Source organism: Sceloporus undulatus, chromosome 7 (genome assembly GCF_019175285.1).
Source record: "Sceloporus undulatus isolate JIND9_A2432 ecotype Alabama chromosome 7, SceUnd_v1.1, whole genome shotgun sequence".
In the NCBI taxonomy this organism is placed as follows: domain Eukaryota; kingdom Metazoa; phylum Chordata; class Lepidosauria; order Squamata; family Phrynosomatidae; genus Sceloporus; species Sceloporus undulatus.
Genome location: NC_056528.1, coordinates 18557597 through 18577865, shown reverse-complemented (window position 1 = coordinate 18577865; position 20269 = coordinate 18557597). Strand labels below are relative to the sequence as shown.

At 45.5% G+C, this 20269-nt stretch overlaps 2 protein-coding genes across 2 annotated transcripts in view; one reads left to right on the top strand and one right to left on the bottom strand.

Annotated features, from left to right (window-relative positions):
- Positions 1 to 850, bottom strand: part of BRD3OS (BRD3 opposite strand) — a 3387-nt gene extending 2537 nt beyond the window's left edge. The window contains exon 1 of the mRNA XM_042478974.1: positions 759 to 850. The gene's annotated coding sequence lies outside the window, so the exon portion shown is untranslated. The remainder of the gene's footprint in view (positions 1 to 758) is intronic.
- Positions 851 to 4369: 3519 nt separating this feature from the next.
- The window catches only part of VAV2 (vav guanine nucleotide exchange factor 2), a gene marked incomplete at its 3' end in the record, with an annotated part of 139098 nt that continues 123198 nt past the window's right edge, over positions 4370 to 20269 (top strand). The window contains exon 1 of the mRNA XM_042478722.1: positions 4370 to 5052. Coding sequence (XP_042334656.1) covers positions 4849 to 5052 — 204 coding nt within the window. The remainder of the gene's footprint in view (positions 5053 to 20269) is intronic.

Below are 20269 nucleotides of genomic sequence, written 5' to 3'. Positions count from 1 at the left end.
ACAACAACAACAACAACAACATACAGACATACATTTCCATTGCAGTAGCACCCTCTCAGCCCAGAGAAAACCCTGTGATAGGTTTGCCTTGTGTTGTTCTTGTTGCCTTAAGGTCTCCCTAAGTCAGAAATGACTTGAAGGCACACAACAACAACAACAACATACAGACATACATTTCCATTGCAGTACCACCCTCTCAGCCCAGAGAAATCCCTGTGATAGGTTTGCCTTGTGTTGTTCTTGTTGCCTTAAGGTCTCCCTAAGTCAGAAATGACTTGAAGGCACACAACAACAACAACAACATACAGACATACATTTCCATTGCAGTAGCACCCTCTCAGCCCAGAGAAAACCCTGTGGTAGGTTTGCCTTGTTGTTGTTGTTGTTGTTGCCATAAGGTCTCCCTAAATCAGAAATGACTTGAAGGCACACAAGAACAACAGCATAGACACATTTCCACTTGAATTGCACACTCTCAGCCCCATCAAACCTTGATCAGTCCATCTTAAGGTCTCCCTAAGTCAGAAACAACTGGAAGGTACACAACAACAACAGCATAGACACATTTCCACTTGCATCTCACATTCTCATCCCCAGCAATCCTTGATCGGTCCACCTTTGGGTCTCCCTAAGTCAGAAATGACTGGAAGGCGCACAGAGCAACCACAATGCCCACATCATCCCCCCCCATCCCTGCACCCAGGTGCACATTCCTAGTGTCTAGTGTCCTTCTTCCTTCCTGGGTCTCCCCCACTCACCCTCTGGCTAAAGCAGGGTGGGCCTAAGCCCAGCCAGCCTGGCCTGGCCAGCCATGCTCTGCTCCTCCTTCAGCGTCTGTCTCCACGTTAACCATCCAGAGACAGAGGAGGAGGAGGAGAAACAGGGATCGGAGCACGTCACACTGCCGGGCGGAGCATGCATGTGGCCTGCCTGCCTTCTGCCTTTCTGAGGGATAGAAAGATGCAGGGATAGCTGTGTTGGCCATTGAGCAAATTCAATCCAAAAGCCACCTAACAGTGATACCTTTCTTGCATAGGATGTTTGTTGCAAGCTTTCCAAGCTCCCCTGATGGCTTCTTCATCTGGCAAAAATGTGCTGCAAACCAAACAGGAGGAAAATGTGCAACCGGAGATGTTAGATGCCTGCATTCTGTTGTTTCTGTCCTTAGTTAATAATAATAATATTTATTCGTATCTCACGTCTCCAAACAGATTGAGGCGGCTGACGACCATAAAAGACCCTTAAAACACAATAAAACATCCTTATTTGAAGGCCAGAAACCTTATAGGATTGGTAGGTGTCTCTTACTATAAGGGATGCCCCTTATTAGAGGCCCAGAAATCTTGACTCTTACGCGACTAATAGGTGTCCCTAATGATAAAGGATGCCCTTTATTTTGAGGGCCAAAACCTTATAGGGTTGGTAGGTGCACTTTATTATATGCAGTGTCCCTTACTTTGAGGGCTAGAAAGCTTGTTCCTTATAGACCTTGGATAGTATGTTAACTTGATGGAGCTCCATCTCTTCTTTGCCTCTCTTCCCAACTGCTCACCTTACCTGTCTGCCTCTTGTGAATCTCCCCAGCAACCAGTCACACCTGTTCAGTTCTGAGCCCGCCCACCTGGCCACACCCACATCAGGGACAATCCAGACACTGTCCATGCAATCCACCAATGGATCCAGCCACCTTGAGGTGCTCCTCCAGGTGACCACTCATCATGGTGTAATGGTTTGAGCTTTGGACTAGGACTCTGGAGACCAGGGTTCAAATCCTGGGCTCTGCCATGTTAACTCACTGGGTGACCTTGGGGAAAGCACATGCTCTCAGCCTCAGGGGAAAGCAATGGTTCTTGGTATCAAGTGCCAAATTCCCCATCCCAACTTTTCCAAGCATGCTCTGGGCACCGCAAAAAAACCCAAGGCATCGACACATTTGATCGAGATCTTTGCCCTGGCATTTTGACAAGCGATGCTCTTTCGTTCTGGCATCTCTGTGATATTTTGCTCCCTCTTACGCCACCCTCAAGGACAAGAGAATTTTTTCTATTGGAGTATGGGCACAGCAATGATTTGTCAAGTTTCGACTATATGTAGGTCTTGACGCATGTTTAACATGCGTAAGCATCCTCTGAAGTAGTCTAGGCTGTCATCTGTTTCTTAGACTGCACAAAGAGTGTGCTAATTTGTGTACTATGGCCTGTTACAGACTGCCAAAATAAAGCTGCTTTGGGTCTCTTTGGAGGTATGCTATTTAAATGATGCATGCACCCTAAGAATCCGGAAGCTGCACCAAAAGCTGCACTCCGGTGCTTAGGAATGGAGTGTGGCTTTGGCGCGACCTCCGGACTCTTCGGACCCATGCATCATTTAAATAGCATACCTCCAAAGAGACCTGAAGCAGCTTTATTTTGGCAGTCTGTAACAGGCCTATGTATATTTTACATTGTATATTCTGGAGACCAGGGTTCGAACCTTGCTTCCACCATGAAACCCACTTGGCCAAGTTACACTCTCTCAGCCTCAGAGGATGCCAATTGCAAAACCCCTCTGAAGAAACTTGCCAATGAAACCCCATGCCATGGATCAGAGATGACTTTGAAGGCACACAACAACCAAACAATCACTCTAAAACCAAGTTTATTTTCCATTCCAAGCCTTTCCTGGGTCACGGGTGGCTGCTGTTTTTCTTCCTTCATTTTTATTGCGGTAGGATTTCCATGCAATTGCTTTATGGTTTTTATTGCCATGCTGAATTTGTAACAGTACAAAAAATAAATATCATAAAATGCACAAATGCCTAAAAACACCACTATGAAGGAACACACCCAGAGATGCATTTGCACAACCCTCCTGTCACAAAACTTTTCAACGCAAAGGGCTCTGACCTGTCATTTGATTTGATTTTACTATGTTTTCAAAGGCACATTCAGGCTTTCTCATGGACTTGGTTAACCACCTTCGCTTCAAGTGGGAAATAGGCTGGCTGTTGTGTCCCCTGTTGTCACCCTGTTATGGCAAGTCGGCCACCAGCAATAAAGTAAAAGGAGCACATATGTGACGAATATGAGCTCTACCCTACAATCTATGTTGGTTTCATAACTTTTTTAAATGGTTGGGATTTCCCCAATGGATCCTGGGGTTGTAGTTTGATAGGTATGGAAAGAACCTTTTGCTTAAGGGATCCCTCATGATTTGTGAAGTCAAAGGCTTTCATGACCGGCATCCATAGTTTTTTGTGGGTTTTCCTGGCTATGTGGCCATGTTCTAGAAGAGTTTATTCCTGACGTTTCGACAGCATCTATGGCTGGCGATGCTCAGTGCTCAAAAGAGCAAGGCCACAGACACCAGCCACAGATGCTGGCGAAACGTCAGGAATACACTCTTCTAGAACATGGCCACATAGCCCCGAAAACCCACAAAAACCCTATTTAGCTTTCTCTTGCAGAGATCCCTGGTGTCACGACAAACTACAAATCCCAGGACCCCATAGCATGGAGCCATGACAGCTCAAGTGATGTCAAACTACATTAATTCTGCTGTGAGTCCAACACTACACCATGCGCACTCTCATTATTAGTAAGCATTGACGGCAGTTATGTTTGCTAGAGTGCACTGCATTTGGTAAAGTTGCAAAGGCTGCTGGCTTGATGCAAATAGAACTGGGTTGGATTTGTAATGATGCATATCTGTATTCCCACATTTGTTGCTCCACTGCAGGGGATTTATGGGGCCTCACTGAATGCTGCCTCCTTAATCCCCAAAGAGGCCAGAAGAGCCATTGGTCACCAGTAGGGGGCAGCAGAGCTCTTCTCAGGGAAACCCCTTCATAGCAAGGCAAGGGAGCAGAGGGGGGCTCTTAAGATGCCCCAAACACTTAAGAAGAGAGACAGAGGTAAGAGAGGGGGCAAGAGGAGATATACAGGGGTATATATATAGAGAGGGATATATAGGGGTATATATAGAGAGAGGGGGATAAATATAGAGAGAAGTAGTGATAGAAGGGAGAGAGAGAGATAAACGAGGTAGTGATAGAGGATAGATAGAGGGGTAGATAGATAGATAGGTAGATATAGAGAGAAGTAGTGATAGATAAAAGAGGTAGTGATAGAGGATATTTAGAGGGATAGAGATAGAAAGAGAGAGCGAGAGAGAGGTGATAGAGGATATATAGAGGGGTATATATATACAGAGAGAGAGAGAGAGAGAGAGAGGTTATATAGAGGGTTAGATATAAAAAGAGGTAGTGATAAGAGGATACATTGAGGGGTGTGTGTATATCGAGAGAGAGAGAGGTAGTGATAGATATAGCTATGAGAAGGTGGAGCCAGTGAAGCAGAGAGAGTGAAGAGGCAGAGGTAGTAAAGAGAGAGAGAGGTAGCTAGAGAAGTAGAAGCAGAGAGAGAGAGAGAAAGAAAGAAAGAAAGAAAGAAAGAAAGAAAGGGGGCGGAGATAGAGAGAGGGGTGGAGAGAGAAAGAGTTGGAGTTTGAGTCTGGCGCTGGGCTTTTCCTGCAGAGAGAGGCCAGCTTCAACCTCTCTCTCTCTCTGGGGCCGGGGCTTGCCTTGCTCCCTCTGGGCAGCCCAGAGAAGGAGGAGGCGGCGGCGAGGAGGAGGTCTCAGCCAGAGGAGGAGGAGGAGGAGGAGGAGGCGAAGAAGCCGAAGAAGGAAGGGGCCGGAGTTGCAGCCCTGCTGCTGCTGCTGCTGCTGCTGCCTCCTTCTCCTCTTTGTTCGCTGCTGGAGCCCGGGCCGGAGGAGGAGGGAAGGAGCCCCGGGAGCCGAAGCGGGCGAGGCTGGGTCCCTCCTTCGTCTATGGGGGCTTCGTAGCGGGAGGCAGCTTTCTCGGGGCCGCCATGGAGGAGTGGCGGCAGTGCGGGCGCTGGCTGATCGACTGCAAGGTGCTGCCGGGGAGCCACCGCGTGGTCTGGCCCTCGGCCGTGGTCTTCGAGCTGGCCCAGGCCCTCCGCGACGGCGTCCTCCTCTGCCAGCTGCTCCACAACTTGGCCCCGGGCTCCGTCGACCTCAAGGACATCAACTTCAGGCCCCAGATGTCCCAGGTGAGCAAGGAAAGGGCACCCCGGAGGGCATCCAGACCAGCCCCTGCCTCCTTTATGCCAGGCATCTATATGCCAAGACAGGACTGCCTACAGCCTCTGCTCAGAAAAGCCCCCAAGAGCCCTAGACTTAGGAGAGGGACCCCCAAAGGTCATCCAGTCCAGCCCCACTTTCTGCCCTCCAAGACAGGGCTGTGCTGAAAAGCCTCCCAAGAGTCCTAGGGTTGGAAGAGAGACCCCCAAAGCCCATCCAGTCCAACCCTATTCTGCCCTGCAGGAAGAAACAGAGGGGCCCTTAAAAACCTCCCAAGAGTCCTAGTATTGGAAGACTTCTCCAAAGGTCATCTAGACCAACCCCATTCTGCCATGCAGGGAGGCACTCTCAAATACAGAGGGGTCCTTAAAAACCTCCCAAGAGTCCTAGAGTTGGAAGAGAGATCTCCAGGGGTCATCCAGTCCAGCCCCCTTTGGCCCTGCAGGAAGGTCCCATCCAAGCACTCCCAACAGATGGATATCTAGCCTCTGTTCAAAGAATCCTAGGGTTGAAAGAGATCCCCAAAGGTCGTCCAGTCCAGCCCCACTTTCTGCCCTGCAGGAAGGAATCCTCCAAGACAGAGGAGCCCTTAGCAACCTCCAAAGAGTCCTAGGGCTGGAAGAAATCCTCAAAGCTCATCCAGCCCAGACCCCTTTTGCCCTGCAGGAAGGCACCCTCCAAGACAGAGGAGCCCTTAAAGGGCTCCAAAAAGTCCTAGAGTTGCAAGAGAGAACTCCAGAGGTCATCCAGTCCAATCCACTTTTGCCCCCATCCAGGCACTCCCAATAGATGAACATCTAGCCTCTGTTCAAGGAATCCTAGGGTTGAAAGAGATCCCCAAAGGTCATCCAGCCCAGCCCCCTTTGGCCATGCAGGAAGTCCCTGTCCAATTTCTCCCTGTGAAAGATCAGTGTCCAGCCTCTGCTTAAAAGCCTGCAAGGGATCTTAGAATCCTAGAGTGGGAAGAAGCCCCCCAAAAAGACCATCCAGTCCAGCCCTTTTTTGCTGCACGGGAAAGCCCTGTCAAAGCGTTCCCGATCGTGGACTGCAATTTTCAAGCTTCCCTAGCACTGAGCCAGGGCAGCCCAAGCAGTCTCAAAACTGGATTATTTCTGCAGTGCGTTTTGGACCTGTGTCAACCAACGTCGAAGTAGTAAAAATGTATTCTCCGCCGGCTGCGTTTGTTTCCTAAAAAAGCAACATTGGTGCATTTGTTTTAAAAAAGCAATGTTTTCCAGCCCACAAGGACTTGTATCAATGATAAAAGTCCAGTACTTCAAGGCACTGTCTTCTGCCATAGGCAAGAGCCCCACTTTCAGGCCACCTGAAAGCAAAATGCATGGTATTCTTGGCACTATTGTTCCACTGTTTGTTTTGTTAACACTGCATCCAGCCTTAATGCTACCAAAAAAAGGCCCTCGAAACAGCGAAGGGTAACCAACCGTTTTGTTTTGACCTTTCTTTCTTGTTGGCATATTTACCTTTTCTTCCAGGTTTGCATAAGATGAAAGGAAATACGCTTTCAAAGCAGGTCAATACGCTTTTTAAGAATGTGCATTAAGATAAAGAAAAGCAACGGTCCTCTTCAGATGTAACTTAGGTCCAAAACACACTGCAGAAATAATCCGGTTTGGGACCGCTTTAACTATCCTGGGTCAGTGCTAAGGAACCCTAGGAATTGTGTCTTATTTTCAGAGTATATATATACATACACATACATACATACATACATACACATATATATTGTTATTGCAAAAACCATATTGTGATCCATTTACCAGGCCAACCATAAAAGCTTAATATGTATTGAACCAGCTTCTAGACCTCACAGGATCCTCTGTCATTTGCCTGATGAAGAAGCCTGTGAGATCTGGAAACTAGTGCAACTCATTTGGTACCATTTGGATTGGCCCAATAAACGGGTCAGTATATTATGGATGGTCATCTTTCAGGAATGCTTTACCTGGGCATTCTGCATGGCACAGAGTTGGATTAAATGGCCTTTATGACCCCTTCCAGCTGTAAGGTTCTGTAAGATCCTATGAAACAAATGTGGGACCTGTCTCACAGAGGCTGCCAAGGAATACCACTCCTGTGCCCACCTTGCCCACATCATCCGGCTCACAGAGGGCTCCAAAATGCTCTTAGCAAAGTAGACAGGAAGACGGAGTGTGTCTCAATCTTGGAAGGCCGAGGCCACTTGCAAAGACAGCCATAAAATTTAAGCCCTGCCATAAAAGCTTCCCAAGCCTAAACAGTTGAGATGGATTAACTGTGCAACAACAACAAGTGCGGGAAAGTTGCGCTTTTGCCACTGCTCAGGTGGCCAAGCGAAGGAGCGCATGCATCCGTCAGAGTGTTCTGCACCTTGATACCAAGGGCTCATTGTATCTGTATCTATTAAAAATAAGTCTTAAGACTATGGAGGAGGTTCTTATTGCATAGTCTTGCTCTTGATGTGCTAGCTTTCTACTTGCAGGGAGTTTCTTCAGGTTGGGGGAAAAAGGGATAGGGGTTTTAAAAATGATACTTGACACGTGTCATTTTCAGCAGCCCAGACCACTTTTAACTACATGAACTCACTGCCTTTCAGACAAGGAAAGCAATCTTCAGTTTCAGAAAGCGTGGTGAGAGACAGCAAGGCGTGACCCAGGGTGCAAGGATGATAAGATATACAGCTACTCTTTCTCTCTCCCCACACAAAGGTCCCCTTGCTGCCCATGTTCTTCCATGCATGAAAAACATTTAATGAGAGAGTTAATCCCAGCTTCTCTCCGATATCCAACCCCCTTCCTTTTGAATTATGTTTGCTAATGTGTTTAACAGCTTTGACGGTGGAAAGGAACAATTTATTCAAAAGGTCATAAACAGATTGTGACATCAATTACTGCACAGCCAGAACTGGTCTTGCTCTCTAGGTTGAAGCCGATTCGGTTGGGAATCTTGGTCAATGGATATATTATTGGAAACCTCTTCATTTGGGTGGCTGGGATAACTCAGTAAATCCAAAATCTGGAAGACAGGACAGTGTCTTGGGTCCCAATCTCAGTGTGAATCAGGTGTGGGACTCATGCAACATCTGGAGGATGTTGCTGGACCACAAGTCCCATTATTTTTAGTGAAGAAGCACATGATCCATGGCACTGCTATATAGTGTTATATGAATGGTCTACGGCTTGTAGTGAATATAAAATTGGATGATGCATGTTTTCTTCTGGGTTACACAAGGTCTGACCTGCCCAAGTCTGTTTAGTTGGGTTCCCCCATGTAAAAATAAGGTTTCAGAAATCCTTTTGAAAACTAGCATGCTACAAGTATGGCAAAATGAGAACTTTCTTGCCGGTCATTTCTATAAGCAAGGTATTCTTCTAATGTGGAGGGTGGCGTTTTAGTATAACAGGCTGGGATCTTTCAGCAGGATCCGGTAGTGATCAAGATAGCATTGCAAATTATGTTTCAGGGTACATTTGTCCCCTGGAAGAGAACTGCATCTGATGCATCCGATGAAGTAGGTTGCAATCTATGGAAGCTTATGCCAAACAAAATTGGTTACTTCTTGAGGATGTTCTTTCTGCAGCAGGCCATATCTGTAGAAGTTGCAAGAGAGTGTTAATATGTTGTTGCTGTGTGCTTTCAAGTCATTTCTGACTTATGGTGACCCTAAGGCAACTCTGTCATGGGGTTTGCCATTGCCATCTTCTCAGGCTGAGAGTGTGTGACTTGCCTTAGGTCACCCAGTGGGTTTCATGGCTGAGCTGGGATTTGAACCCTGATCTCCAGAGTCATAGTTCAATGCTCAAACAATTACACCACGCTGGGTATGAGATGCATATCACTGAAAACTCTTGTAGGGTCAAATCATTGTGGAGGCTGCCTGCTGAGCCTCTGGGTGAGGTTCTGCAAGGCTTTGACCTTAATAGTTTCCACTGGGTCTCCTCTGGGATGCGCACCTGGACTCAATTTAAATGCGCACCTTTCTCCCAGCTTAAAAGGAGAGAGCAGTATTGCCCAAAGTCACTCAAGAGGAGTCTTGCTGTTGTGTCTCTGGGCTTGTTGCACTCTCCCCAAGAGGCAAGCCTAGATCAGGGACTCGTGTTGGAAACCGAAGGGGTGGATTTGTCCCAAGAAGAGTAATTCTTACTTACCTGCCCTCAAAAAGCACTCAGGCATATGGTGAAAAAAATTGCTTTCCAGTTATCTGAAGTCTGAGAAACACTGCAGTTCTTGGACCATGTCTTTTCTTTCCTGCTTTATGCCAGCTGTCTTCATGGGTGGCTGAGCGAGATGGGGAAGGCAGCCGAGTGTCTCCAAAGTGAGGAGCATAGCCTTTGTTAAAAAAATGCATTGGGTTTTTAAACTATGATGCAAAGAAAGAGGAAGAAAGGAAAGAAAGGGGGGAGAAAGGGAAAGGAAGAAAGAGAGGGCAGAAATCTATATGCTAGACATATGCATTAACATAAATTGATGATGTGTCCAAATCCAAAAATACATTTTCTTGACGATGGCATGTGCAAAAGATACGTTTATGAATTGCTAAGGTCTTTTGGCTGTTGAATGAGGGATGCTGAATATCTGCCTTTCCACTGTTGGAGTGTAAGTCTTTTAGCTGCGGCAAAAGCATGCAAGATCCGACCATGTTGACAATCAGTCACATTCCAAGCTACAGGGATGTCATTTAAAGGAGCATCTATAGTTGCCAATGCGTTTTCAAGTACAAAATCAATGTGCTGTATAATGCCTTGAGCCAGGCAAGAGTAACCCTTAAGCACAATCCCATTGTATGCTGCAAGGAAGCCTTATCTGTATTAGACTGCCAACAATGAGTTGCAAAGTCAAATAAGTCTCAAGGTGTTTGCTGGCATTGTGGCCTCTTGGCTGTTATTGACTGATGGAAACTTCCAATCAAGGCATGTTAATGCTTACTGTTAGTAGTCACCCATTCAATCCCTAAGCCTTCAGAACAGTCCTAAGTCTCCTAGTGCAATGGCTTTCCTCTGAGATTTGCATGAAAAGAGTAGTAAGAGGACTATCTGTCTATAGTACCTCTAAACCAGACTCTTGTATCTCCCTCTCTATGCGACCTATGTTTGCCAGGTGTCCCTTATTAAAAGAGATGTCTCTTATTTGAGGATGGGAGACAATATGTCCCTTACATGGTTCCAGTTGTCTCATATCATAAGGGATGTCCCCTATTTGGAGACCAGAAAGCTTGTCCCTTATAGAGCTGACAGATGTCCCTTATTATAAGAGATGCTCCTTATTTGAGGATTGAAAAGCTTTTCCTTTTATATACACTGAATGAGAAATGCCCCCAAAATTGTTGTATTTGGTGTTCCTTCCAATTCTAGGATTCTATGTAAAGGCTCTGTAATTTTTTAGGCATCACCATCAAGTTGGCAAGCTCACCATGAGTGGGTTAACTGTGAGCAGACGTTCTGTAATGCACAGGCGAAACACCTTCCATGATGTTCGAGGATCCAATAGTTTGGAGACATTATTAACCTGGTTCAAAGTTCTCCTTTGGTGGTCTGGGGAATGGAAGCACTTTCACTGCCCTTGCAAGGAAAACCTGCATCATACAGATGCAGACAAGGTGGGGGTGGTCAAGTTAGTAGTGATGTGGCAAAGAGATGCTGGAGGGATGAAGATACTTGATGACAGTAATTAACAAGGCTGGCATAGTAGTCGGTCTTCTTGCTGGTGTTATGCCCGCCTTGCTTAATTACCAGTTTATGAGACACCAGTTTGTTTTGTTACATCTCTCACCCATCCTTCCCATGGAAATCCTTGACCTCCAGAGCAAGTGGGAGCCTCCTATGTTCTGAAAAACTCACACAAACCATAGTGGAAAAGTGTTCATTGTGATGCACTACCAAGGGTTGTGTAGGGGGTGTTGAGCATGTTGCTCCATTCTAAAAATAAAGAGAGGTTTTACAAGAAAGATTACTCTTGCAATCTGCCATGCAAACAAGGTGAATTTGCATGTTTGCTTCCTTTCCTATCACTCTGCTTTCTTTAAATAAACCAATTTTTTTTTGGGGGGGGGCATATGTCTGCTTTTTCCTGGTTGTGTGGGCAGGTGTCAGGACTGAAAAGTCTCGCTTGGTTACCTATCAGAGATTGCTGCGGTCCTGCCCATGTTTGCAGCCACAGAGTCTAGAAATGTGCTCCATACTAGCGGTTCTCAGCCTTTGGTCCTCCAGATGTTTAGGACTTCAGTTCCCAGGATTCATGGCTGTTGGCTAAGCTGGCAGGGGGTTCTGGAAGTTGAAGTCCAAAACACCTGGAGGACCAAAGATCAGAAACCGCTACTCTGTCCAAGTGAGATCCTTGGGCTTCCAGATGTGGTATCTCTCCTGCATTTCCATTGAACTGCCGTCTGAATGGAGCTAGATAGTGGTGACTAATGGCTCCCATTTCAGAGGGGTAGTGGATCTACTTCAGCATCATTTCAGGCTTTAAAGGAGCTATTCAAGGTACTTGAACTTATTTGTGGCAAATGGTTCATCCCATTGGAGAGCTCCTTTAAAGTTATCCAAACTTTGGAGCTGATTCACTGATCCACTGATAGGGGATCAGGATTGGCCGCTATCCATTTGCTTGGCAGGTGTGCTCATTTTGTGGATACTGTTTCTACAAACGGTATCCATATACAGATTGGCATGTTACAAACCGCCATAAGGGATGTCCTCAGGACGTCCTAGGTTTAAAAGGGGGCATCACTTCTTGACGCCCCCAAGCCATTAGGAATCTTGCCGAGGAAACCCCATGATAAGTTTGGATCACCATAAGTTGGAAAGGACTTGAAGACACACAACAAAGGGAACAATTCCAACATCCCACAGTGTTGTGCAGCATTAGTCACTCCATCTTTTGTACTGAAATTAACTAGTTGAGCTTTGATTTATACGACAGAGTTGCACCATAGTCTATATGTGATGTCGTAATTTATTACAGTACACCCCAATTTTACACACACAGAAGTCATCAAAACTCCCACAATAAGACAGGAGTTGAGGGGGTTTCTAAATCTAACTGTCCTTTCATACATAGAGGGTTCAAATCCTTGCTTCCTTGGAGAGAATTTTAGCAACCTCAAGGGAGACATTTGGGCATTTATCTTCCAACAAGAGTTAAACATAAAAAAGGTCTGATTTTCCATTCATCTGACTTAATAATGATAGATTTGGGCATGTTGAATCTGACTGTAAAGACTGTATAGTCTGTATGGCACTGTTGAAGCCAGCAGCCTCCTGTGAGCAGAATACAGCCTTGCTGAGGAGCATCATTTGTGGTGACTTATCCAGGAAGCATGGCCTGCATTTCCACCAACTCACATTGGATGTAACCAAAACTGGTGGGAAGCTGTAGTTTTTGCCTTGGTCACTATGCAGCCCAAAGATTGGCTGGGATCACCCTTCCTTCTAAACCTCTGGAAAGAAGAGAGCAACTACCAGCCAAGGCGGGAAAGTGATGCCAGAGAGCGTTTTCCCCCCACGAACAAAGGGGCCTTTTTGTCAAATCCTTCCATCCTGCTGAAATGGCTGTTTTCATTCTGCCCGCTGGAAAATATGTTTCGTTGCCTCTAATTTTAATCTGACGATGGCTAATCTCTCGGGAGAATGTCCAGAGCTCTACTGAAACTCATAGGAGAGTGTTGTTCTCAAGTGTGTGACTATACAGGGATAGGAACCTTGCCTCCCGTTGGTTTGCAACACTTTTTTTCTGGTTTACTGAGCTGGGAAGCAGCTCACAAAAAGAGAGGAGATGAGTTGGAAGTCAGTTCCTGCCCAAACATGCAACCGGTTGTTGCTTCCTGTGCTGGGAGAAGTAGCCAATAATTTTGAAGTATGAGCTAGTCTTCCTTTTGGAGTGTCAGGTTTGAGGTCTTCATGGATCCGTCTCTATTCCTGGATGTCCAGGTTTTAGCTAACTTTTGAGGCCGCTGCCAGATAAACTATGGCCCTGTAGATTTTGTGCTACTGTAACTTCGATCAGCTGCAGCCAGCATTGTTGTTGTTGTTGTTGTCGTCTGTGCCTTCAGACTGACTCTGACTAATGGCAACTGTGTTATATGGTTCTTTTGCAAGGTTTATTCAGAGAAGGTTTCCTATTGCCTTCCTCTGAGTTAGAGAGTGTGTAGCTTGGCCAACCTGTGGGTTTGCATGTCTAAGCGGGGATTTAAACCATAGTCTCCTGGGATACTAGTTCAACACTCAAACCATTCCACTATACAGCCAGTATTCCCAGTGCTAAAGGGTTTGGGGAGTTGCAGTCCAGCAACATTGGGAAAGCCAACGTTTCCTCCTCAGTTGAAGCTAAGAGAATGAGGAATGAAGCCTTGGCCAAAGCCATTCAGGTGCAGGGCATTATATTTAACTATGGTTGTTGTTGTTGTTGTTGTTGTTGTTGTTGTTGTTGTTGTGTGCCTTCAAGTTGTTTCTGACCTATGGTGACCCTAAGGCAAGAACCTGTCATATGGGTTTTTTTTGGCAAGTTTCTTCAGAGGGGGTTTGCCATTGCCATCCTCTGAGGCTAAGATGGTATGACTTCCTCATGGTCTCCAAGTGGGTTTCCATGGCTGCACCAGGATTTGAACCCTGGCCTCCAAAGTCGTACTTCAATGCTCCAACCACTACACCACACTGGCTACCACTATCATTAACCCTGCCTTTTGCCTAACCAAGACAGTAGAAAGTCCAGAAGGACAGCGACATAAGTGGCTGAGGTATGTCACCATGTGGGAAGAGTAGAATAGCTGGCGAGCCAGGAAAGTGATGTTAAACGTAATCCATCCCTTGTGTGACATGTTTACCCATGGTTAATCCAAACCATGGTTTGGAAAGTTTAGGTATATGAGCCAGATTTGTGGCAGACATTTTACATACGTAGATTTTTGTGGGCTATGTGGCCATGTTCTAGAAGAGTTTATTCATGACGTTTTGCCTGCATCTATGGCTGGCATCTTCAGAAGATGCCAGCCACAGATGCAGGCAAAACATCAGGAATAACGTTTTCTAGAACATGGCCACATAGCCCCGAAAAAAACTACAAAAAACTATGGATGCTGGTTATAAAAACCTTCGACTTCACATTTTACACACAGTTTAGGCTGGAGGGATGGGAACAGTCTGTCACCTCTCTCTGCCCCTCCATGGGGGCCTTACTGCAACACTGTGCCAAAACCAGAAGTGATGTGATATTGCTTCTGCTTTCACCTCAGGCAATTTTGGGACATTTTTCTAGGATTTGGGTGATGGAGAAGGTGGAGAAGCAAAACTACTGTGTCTTGCATTGGTTTTGACCATTCCCCCTCAATTTGGGGGCGAAAGGTGACCTGAAAAGTTAGGTGGAGCATCTGGAGGCTTCTTGTTGTCCCATGGAACAAGGATTTGGGGGCTTCACGGCCACAGTTTCCCTGCCCCAGACTTAAACTTTCAGACTTAAGCTGCCCTCTACATTGGCTAAGAAAAGCAAACCATGGCTGAACACCACATCTACCTCCTACACATCGACTCTGGCACACCGTGAGGTGTGCACAGTCTTCCCGAACCCATTATTTCCCTTCGATTGTCTGCACTCAGCCCTGGGAGAATGGTTCCCCCCCTTCTCACCTCTCTTTTGCAGCTTCAAGAGAGAGCTGCATAAATATTTTAGCAGAAAGTTAAGCTTTTTTCTTCCCGCGAGGTGACTGCTGAATTCTAAAAGGGCATTTATTCCCCTCGACTTTGGAACCACAACTCGGGGCAGTTTGCAGTAGCCGACGAACGCGAAGCGCAGATGAGGTAGAATTAAATTGTTTGACTTTCTTTTCTTCCCTTTCCTTGGAAGGTCCTCTTCTCTGCCTTTGCTGATCTCCGAGGGCAATCTTCTTAACTGCGTAAGGAGGGGAATGTAAGAAGGGCTGGTTATCTCACTGACTAGCTATATTGTTCCATAGGCCTCACCTGCATAGAGCCATTAAAGCAATTATCTTTTCTGCTGTCTTTGTCTTCTCCGTCTCTGCTCTTTGTGCCAAGAAATTCTTTTCTCCTGATAGAAATAAGACATTGTACAAGTTAAAGTTTTTGAAAGGGGGCATTTAACCTGCCCTTCAAAAGCAGGTAGGGGAGGTAGGAAACAAGTCTCAAAGCGAGGAACTTAAGTTGATTTTATGCCAAGCTTGGAAAGCTGGTTTTTCAAAATGGCTTTTGTTCTCTTTACTCGCTGGTGCATTTAAACAGTAATTCCTTGACAGCACTTCTTGCAGTAGTTGGGAGCAAGTGCTACATTGCACAGTGCATTGTTCTTTGGGGGGAAAGACCCAAGCCATGAACTTGCCTTAGGTTTGATAAGGAAATGGCATAAGATTTTGGTTAAAACGTATTTAAGAATGTTATTGGAATTAATTAGAAAATACGACTTGTCATTAACTGGAGAGATCTTGTAGCACCTTTGAGACTAACTGAAAGAAAGAAGTTGGCTGCATGAGCTTTAGTAGGCTTAAGTCTGCTTCCTCCAAATGCATCTGAGCAGGGACATAGCCAAGGGGGGGGGGTTCTTGGGGTCTGGACACCCCCCTTCCATTAGAAAAACGAATGGTGTGTGCTGCTGCACTACTGCATTCAAGCCCCATTATAATGGTGGCACTTAGTCTGGACCCCCCCTTCCTAAAATCCTAGCTACGTCCCTGATCTGAGGATCTCCAAATGCATCTGAGAAAGTAGACTTAAGTCTATGAAAGCTCATGCAGCCAACTTCTTTCTTTCAGTTAGTCTCAAAGGTGCTACAAGGTCTCTCTGCATACTGATTCTACGAACTAACGCAGCTTGTCATGTTAATGATATGGCTTTGTTGCCACTCATTGTTTTCTGGCTAAGTGGGGATTCAAACCCTGGTCCCCAGCATCTTATTTCAACACTGAAACCAGCACTACGCCACACTGGCTCTCCTTGCTTCTCTGGCTCCCCTATAATAAAACAGTGCCCCGTATTTATACTTGCGGCTGCGCTAAGGAGTTCTGTAATGGCATTTTGATACCTTGCTCCGAACAAGGAGAGTTGAAGGATTTGGAAATGCAGGCATGTACTGTATATTGAACAGATGTGGTATCTCTTCTCTGCCTCCCCGCTGTGTTTTTATGGCTTGCTGGAAGCTCTGGAAGCTAGCAATCATATTAGCATCGACCCAAAGGTAGATTAATGTGCCACCTGACCTGGGCTTTGAACCATTTTGATTTTACTTTGGCGCTGCCCAGCCCCTGCCCTCCTCAGTATTGTGGCATTATCTTTTCCCCAATAACAGCCTCCTAGGAAATTCCTCTGGGGATTTGTAGCAAATTTGTCACATCCCCCTGAATATAATCTGCAGTTGCATGGGAGAGAAAAAAAGTAATGAGAAGTCTATCCCCGGGGGAAAACAGGGGCCAGGAATTAAACCAGGCCACTCTATTAAATTCAATAACATTCCAGAGGCTTTCTAGTAATGAATTTAAATATTGCCTGTCCCCCACAACCTGAGGACAGAGATAAAATAAAATGAACACATGCCTCCCCCTCACTTTTTTAATAATAACAGAAAGTGCATACTGACTGAAGCCAGCATATGGTGTAGTAGTAGTTTGCGCATTGGACTATGACTATAGAGACCGAGGTTCAAATCCCCTTATGGGAAACCCATGGACAAATCACACTCTCTCAGCTTCAGAGGAAGACAAAAGCAAATACTCTCTGTCCAAGTCTTGCCAAGAAAACCCCACGATAGCTTTGCCTTAGAGTCCCCTAAGTTGAAGTTTAATGGAGGTCCAAAGGTTGGGAATCACTTATCTTTTCTAGATGGTGGTTGCTGGTGGTTGCAGTGCAATAATATCTGGAAGACTGCATGATTCCAACCAACTTGGACATCTCTAAATCTGGTGAGAGGCAGGGATGTCCAATGGCATCCATGTCCAGTGTGCAGTGAATCTGCTCTGGGCTTTAACTTATACGTCGACACCTTGGACAGCTCCTTTAAAGTCTTAGAGAAAGCCAAAAACAGATTCACTGCACCACCACCAACATGCTCTGGTAAGAAGACTTTCATCCATTCTGATGTGTGTCCAAACACCCATGGAGTCTTTAGTGAGACTACTAGCAGCAATGTGGATTAGTGTTGTTCTTTTTAGGTCTGTAAATCCCAACTTTGCTATCTTGATGTTTTAAGCCCTAAAGATTTCATTGCAATAGAGCATGCATCATGCATAGATTGTGTATTCTGCACTGGCAGCTTCCCGTGGCTTCCCAGTTTATTGGCATTTGGTAAAAAAAAGTTTCCTCCTCTTCCTCTTTGTCGCCCATATGTGTTGTGTTTTTGATGAGCCATGTCTGTTGTATGCCACTTTGAGCATAGTTCACTGTGGGAAAGTGGCATATAAATCAGAACATTAATGCTTAGGCCTGGAATTGAAAGGAAAGAGTAAATCGACTGAAATGGGTAGAGGGAACCAAGTATGATCGTGGCTACAACTACCAGCCAAAGTTGAGATGAACTTCTTGGATTTAGGACTCCTAAACCTGTAATCATTATAAACCAGGTATGAGAGAGAGAGAGAGAGACCATAGCCCATGTTGGTTAAGATTTGTTGTACTTATTGGTGATGGTGGTGGTGTGTGCCTTCAAGTTGTTTCTAATGTATGGCAATCCTAAAGCTAACCATTGTTACATGCCTTCAAATTGACTCTGACCGATTATGACCCTATTGTACGGTTTTCTTGGAGGATTTATTCGGAGGAAGATTGTCATTGCCTTCCTCTTCGGTCAGAGAGTATAACTTGCCCAAGGTTACCCAGTGAGTTTGCATTGCTGAGCAGAGATTCGAATCCCAGTCTCCTGGAGTTAAAGTCCAACACTGAAAACTCTAAACGACGCTACAGGTTGAGTCTCCGTTATCAGTGATGCTTGGGACCAGAAGTGTTTGGGAGTTTATAGATAATGAGATATCTTGGACAGGGGACCCAAGTCTAAACATGAAAGTCATTTATGCTTCCTATACACCTGAAGGTAACTGTATACACAATATTTTTAAATAATGTTGTGCATGCAACCAAGTCTGTGTATATTAAGGCATCAGAAAGCAAAGCTGTCACTATCTCAGACACCCATGTGGACAGTGTTTGGAACATTTTGGGTTTAAGAATTCCAGATAGAGGAGACTCAACATGTTGCTCAGTACACTATGCTGGCTTTTGGTTAGGTTAGTTCCTTGTGATATAATGGGATACTCCTGAAATATCTTATTGAGGAGTCTCTTTTGGTCCCACGGATGTTGCGACAAAGAAGTCCTGGGAGATTCTGTTCCTTCGTATTGTTGCGTCGGCTTCCTGACTCCATCGATAGAGGACTACTTGCAAAGTATGGTCATCTGCAAAGAAAAGTTTCCATGTGAGCAATAGCTGCTCCTGTATTGGCTTCCATGTCACTGGCCTCTGTTGAGTCTGAATGTGAAGAAACCTCAGGCTGTTTCCATTCCTCTATGGTTGTTTTTCTTTTTCTTTTTAAGGAGCAACAAAAAAAACCCTCTGAATGCCTGTTTTCAACTTTTGAACTTTTAGTCTGCAAGCTTCCTGGTTCCCTGGAATGAAAGATCAGCTGTTTCCTTGCTTTTTCAGAAATGAGTTCATCCATGCATGCATGGATGTGGGTCTCCCTTTGGAAGGCATGCATGTGGTCCTCTTTGCAAATGTTTTATTGATTTGTTTTTATTTTAAGGAGGTTGCCGCTGCGTACTCAGACCCCAACAAAGGCCAGAACTGGGGTTATTTCGAACAAGTAGCTGCTCAGAGATGGAAAAACATCCAAGGGCAGACTAGGGGGTGGCAAGGGTACAGATCATGCGGGGCGCTTGGGGCTTCATGAGCTCTTATTTCACCCGCCCAGCTACCCCCACACAACCAACTGCATTGGGAAGACTTTAATGGAGTCAGTTGCCTTCTGCCTAAAAGCCTAAGTGATAATGAGTTGATTTATACATCACTCTCCCACAGTGATCTTGGCTCTGAGTGCTGTATAACAGATCTGGATTTGTCAAAGCAATCACAAACTAGGAAAGAGGAAAAAATGATAACAACTGCAAATAAAATGAAAATCAATGCAGGGTGCATGTTATATCACAGAGAAATCTTCAGGGCAAGAGATGGGCAATGGAGTGTGTAAGAGCCAGTGTGATGCAGTGGTTTGAGAGTTGGACTAGGACTCTGGAGAGTAGGCTTTGAATCTCGACTCAAACCCGCTGGGTGACCTTAGATGAGGCACACTCTCTCAGTCTCAGGGGAAGGCAGTGCCAAACACCTTCTGAAAAAACTTGCCAAGAAAACTCCATGATAGGTTCGCCTTAGGGTCACCATAAGCTGAGAATGACTCGAAGAAGGCACACTACAGCAAGCAACAATGTGCCTTCAACTTATTACAACCCCATGAATTTCCTAGGGTTTTCTTAAGTAAGGAATACTCAGGATGTTCAGCCCTAGGATGCCTAGAGGCCGGCACAAAGTGCCGGTCTGTAGAGCCCCCAAGTTTTCTTTTTGCAGTTGTGATGGGAACTAACAGAATGGCAACCTTCCCCTCTGCACAACTCCAACGAACTCTGTGTTGAGCATCAATGACTCTGTTGGAGTTCCTTGATGTCCAGCTTGTCTTTGGGACTTCATTCACCACAGGTATCTCTTTTTTCCCAGGCTAGGCCTTTTATGGAACATGCGAAGAAATGTGACACCCACTTGGAGAGCTCAAAAGTGCAATGTAGTTCTTAAACAATTTCTAGCGGTTTTTGACTCTTATCAGTATTGCAAAGCCACCCACGGATACTTTGGATTGCAACAGAGGCAGCTCAAAAGAATACTTCATTGCTGGGAAAATCCTTTCTTCCCCCCCCCCCCCCCCCCCGCAGTTATTGTAGGGATTGCAGCTAAACTCAGGGTGCATCTACACTGTAAAAATATTGCAGTTTGATTTAAAATGATTTCTGCAGCTTAAATGCACCCTGAGCTTAACTGCAATCCTTGCAGTGACTCCATCCTACAGAATCCTGGGGTTTGCAATTTTGTGAGGCATCAGCCTTCTTTGGCAGAGAAGGCTGAAGACCTTTAACACTACAGATCTCAGGATTCAGATAGGATGGAGCAACAGCACTTAAAATGGTGTCAAGCTGCATTATTTCAACAGTGTAGATGC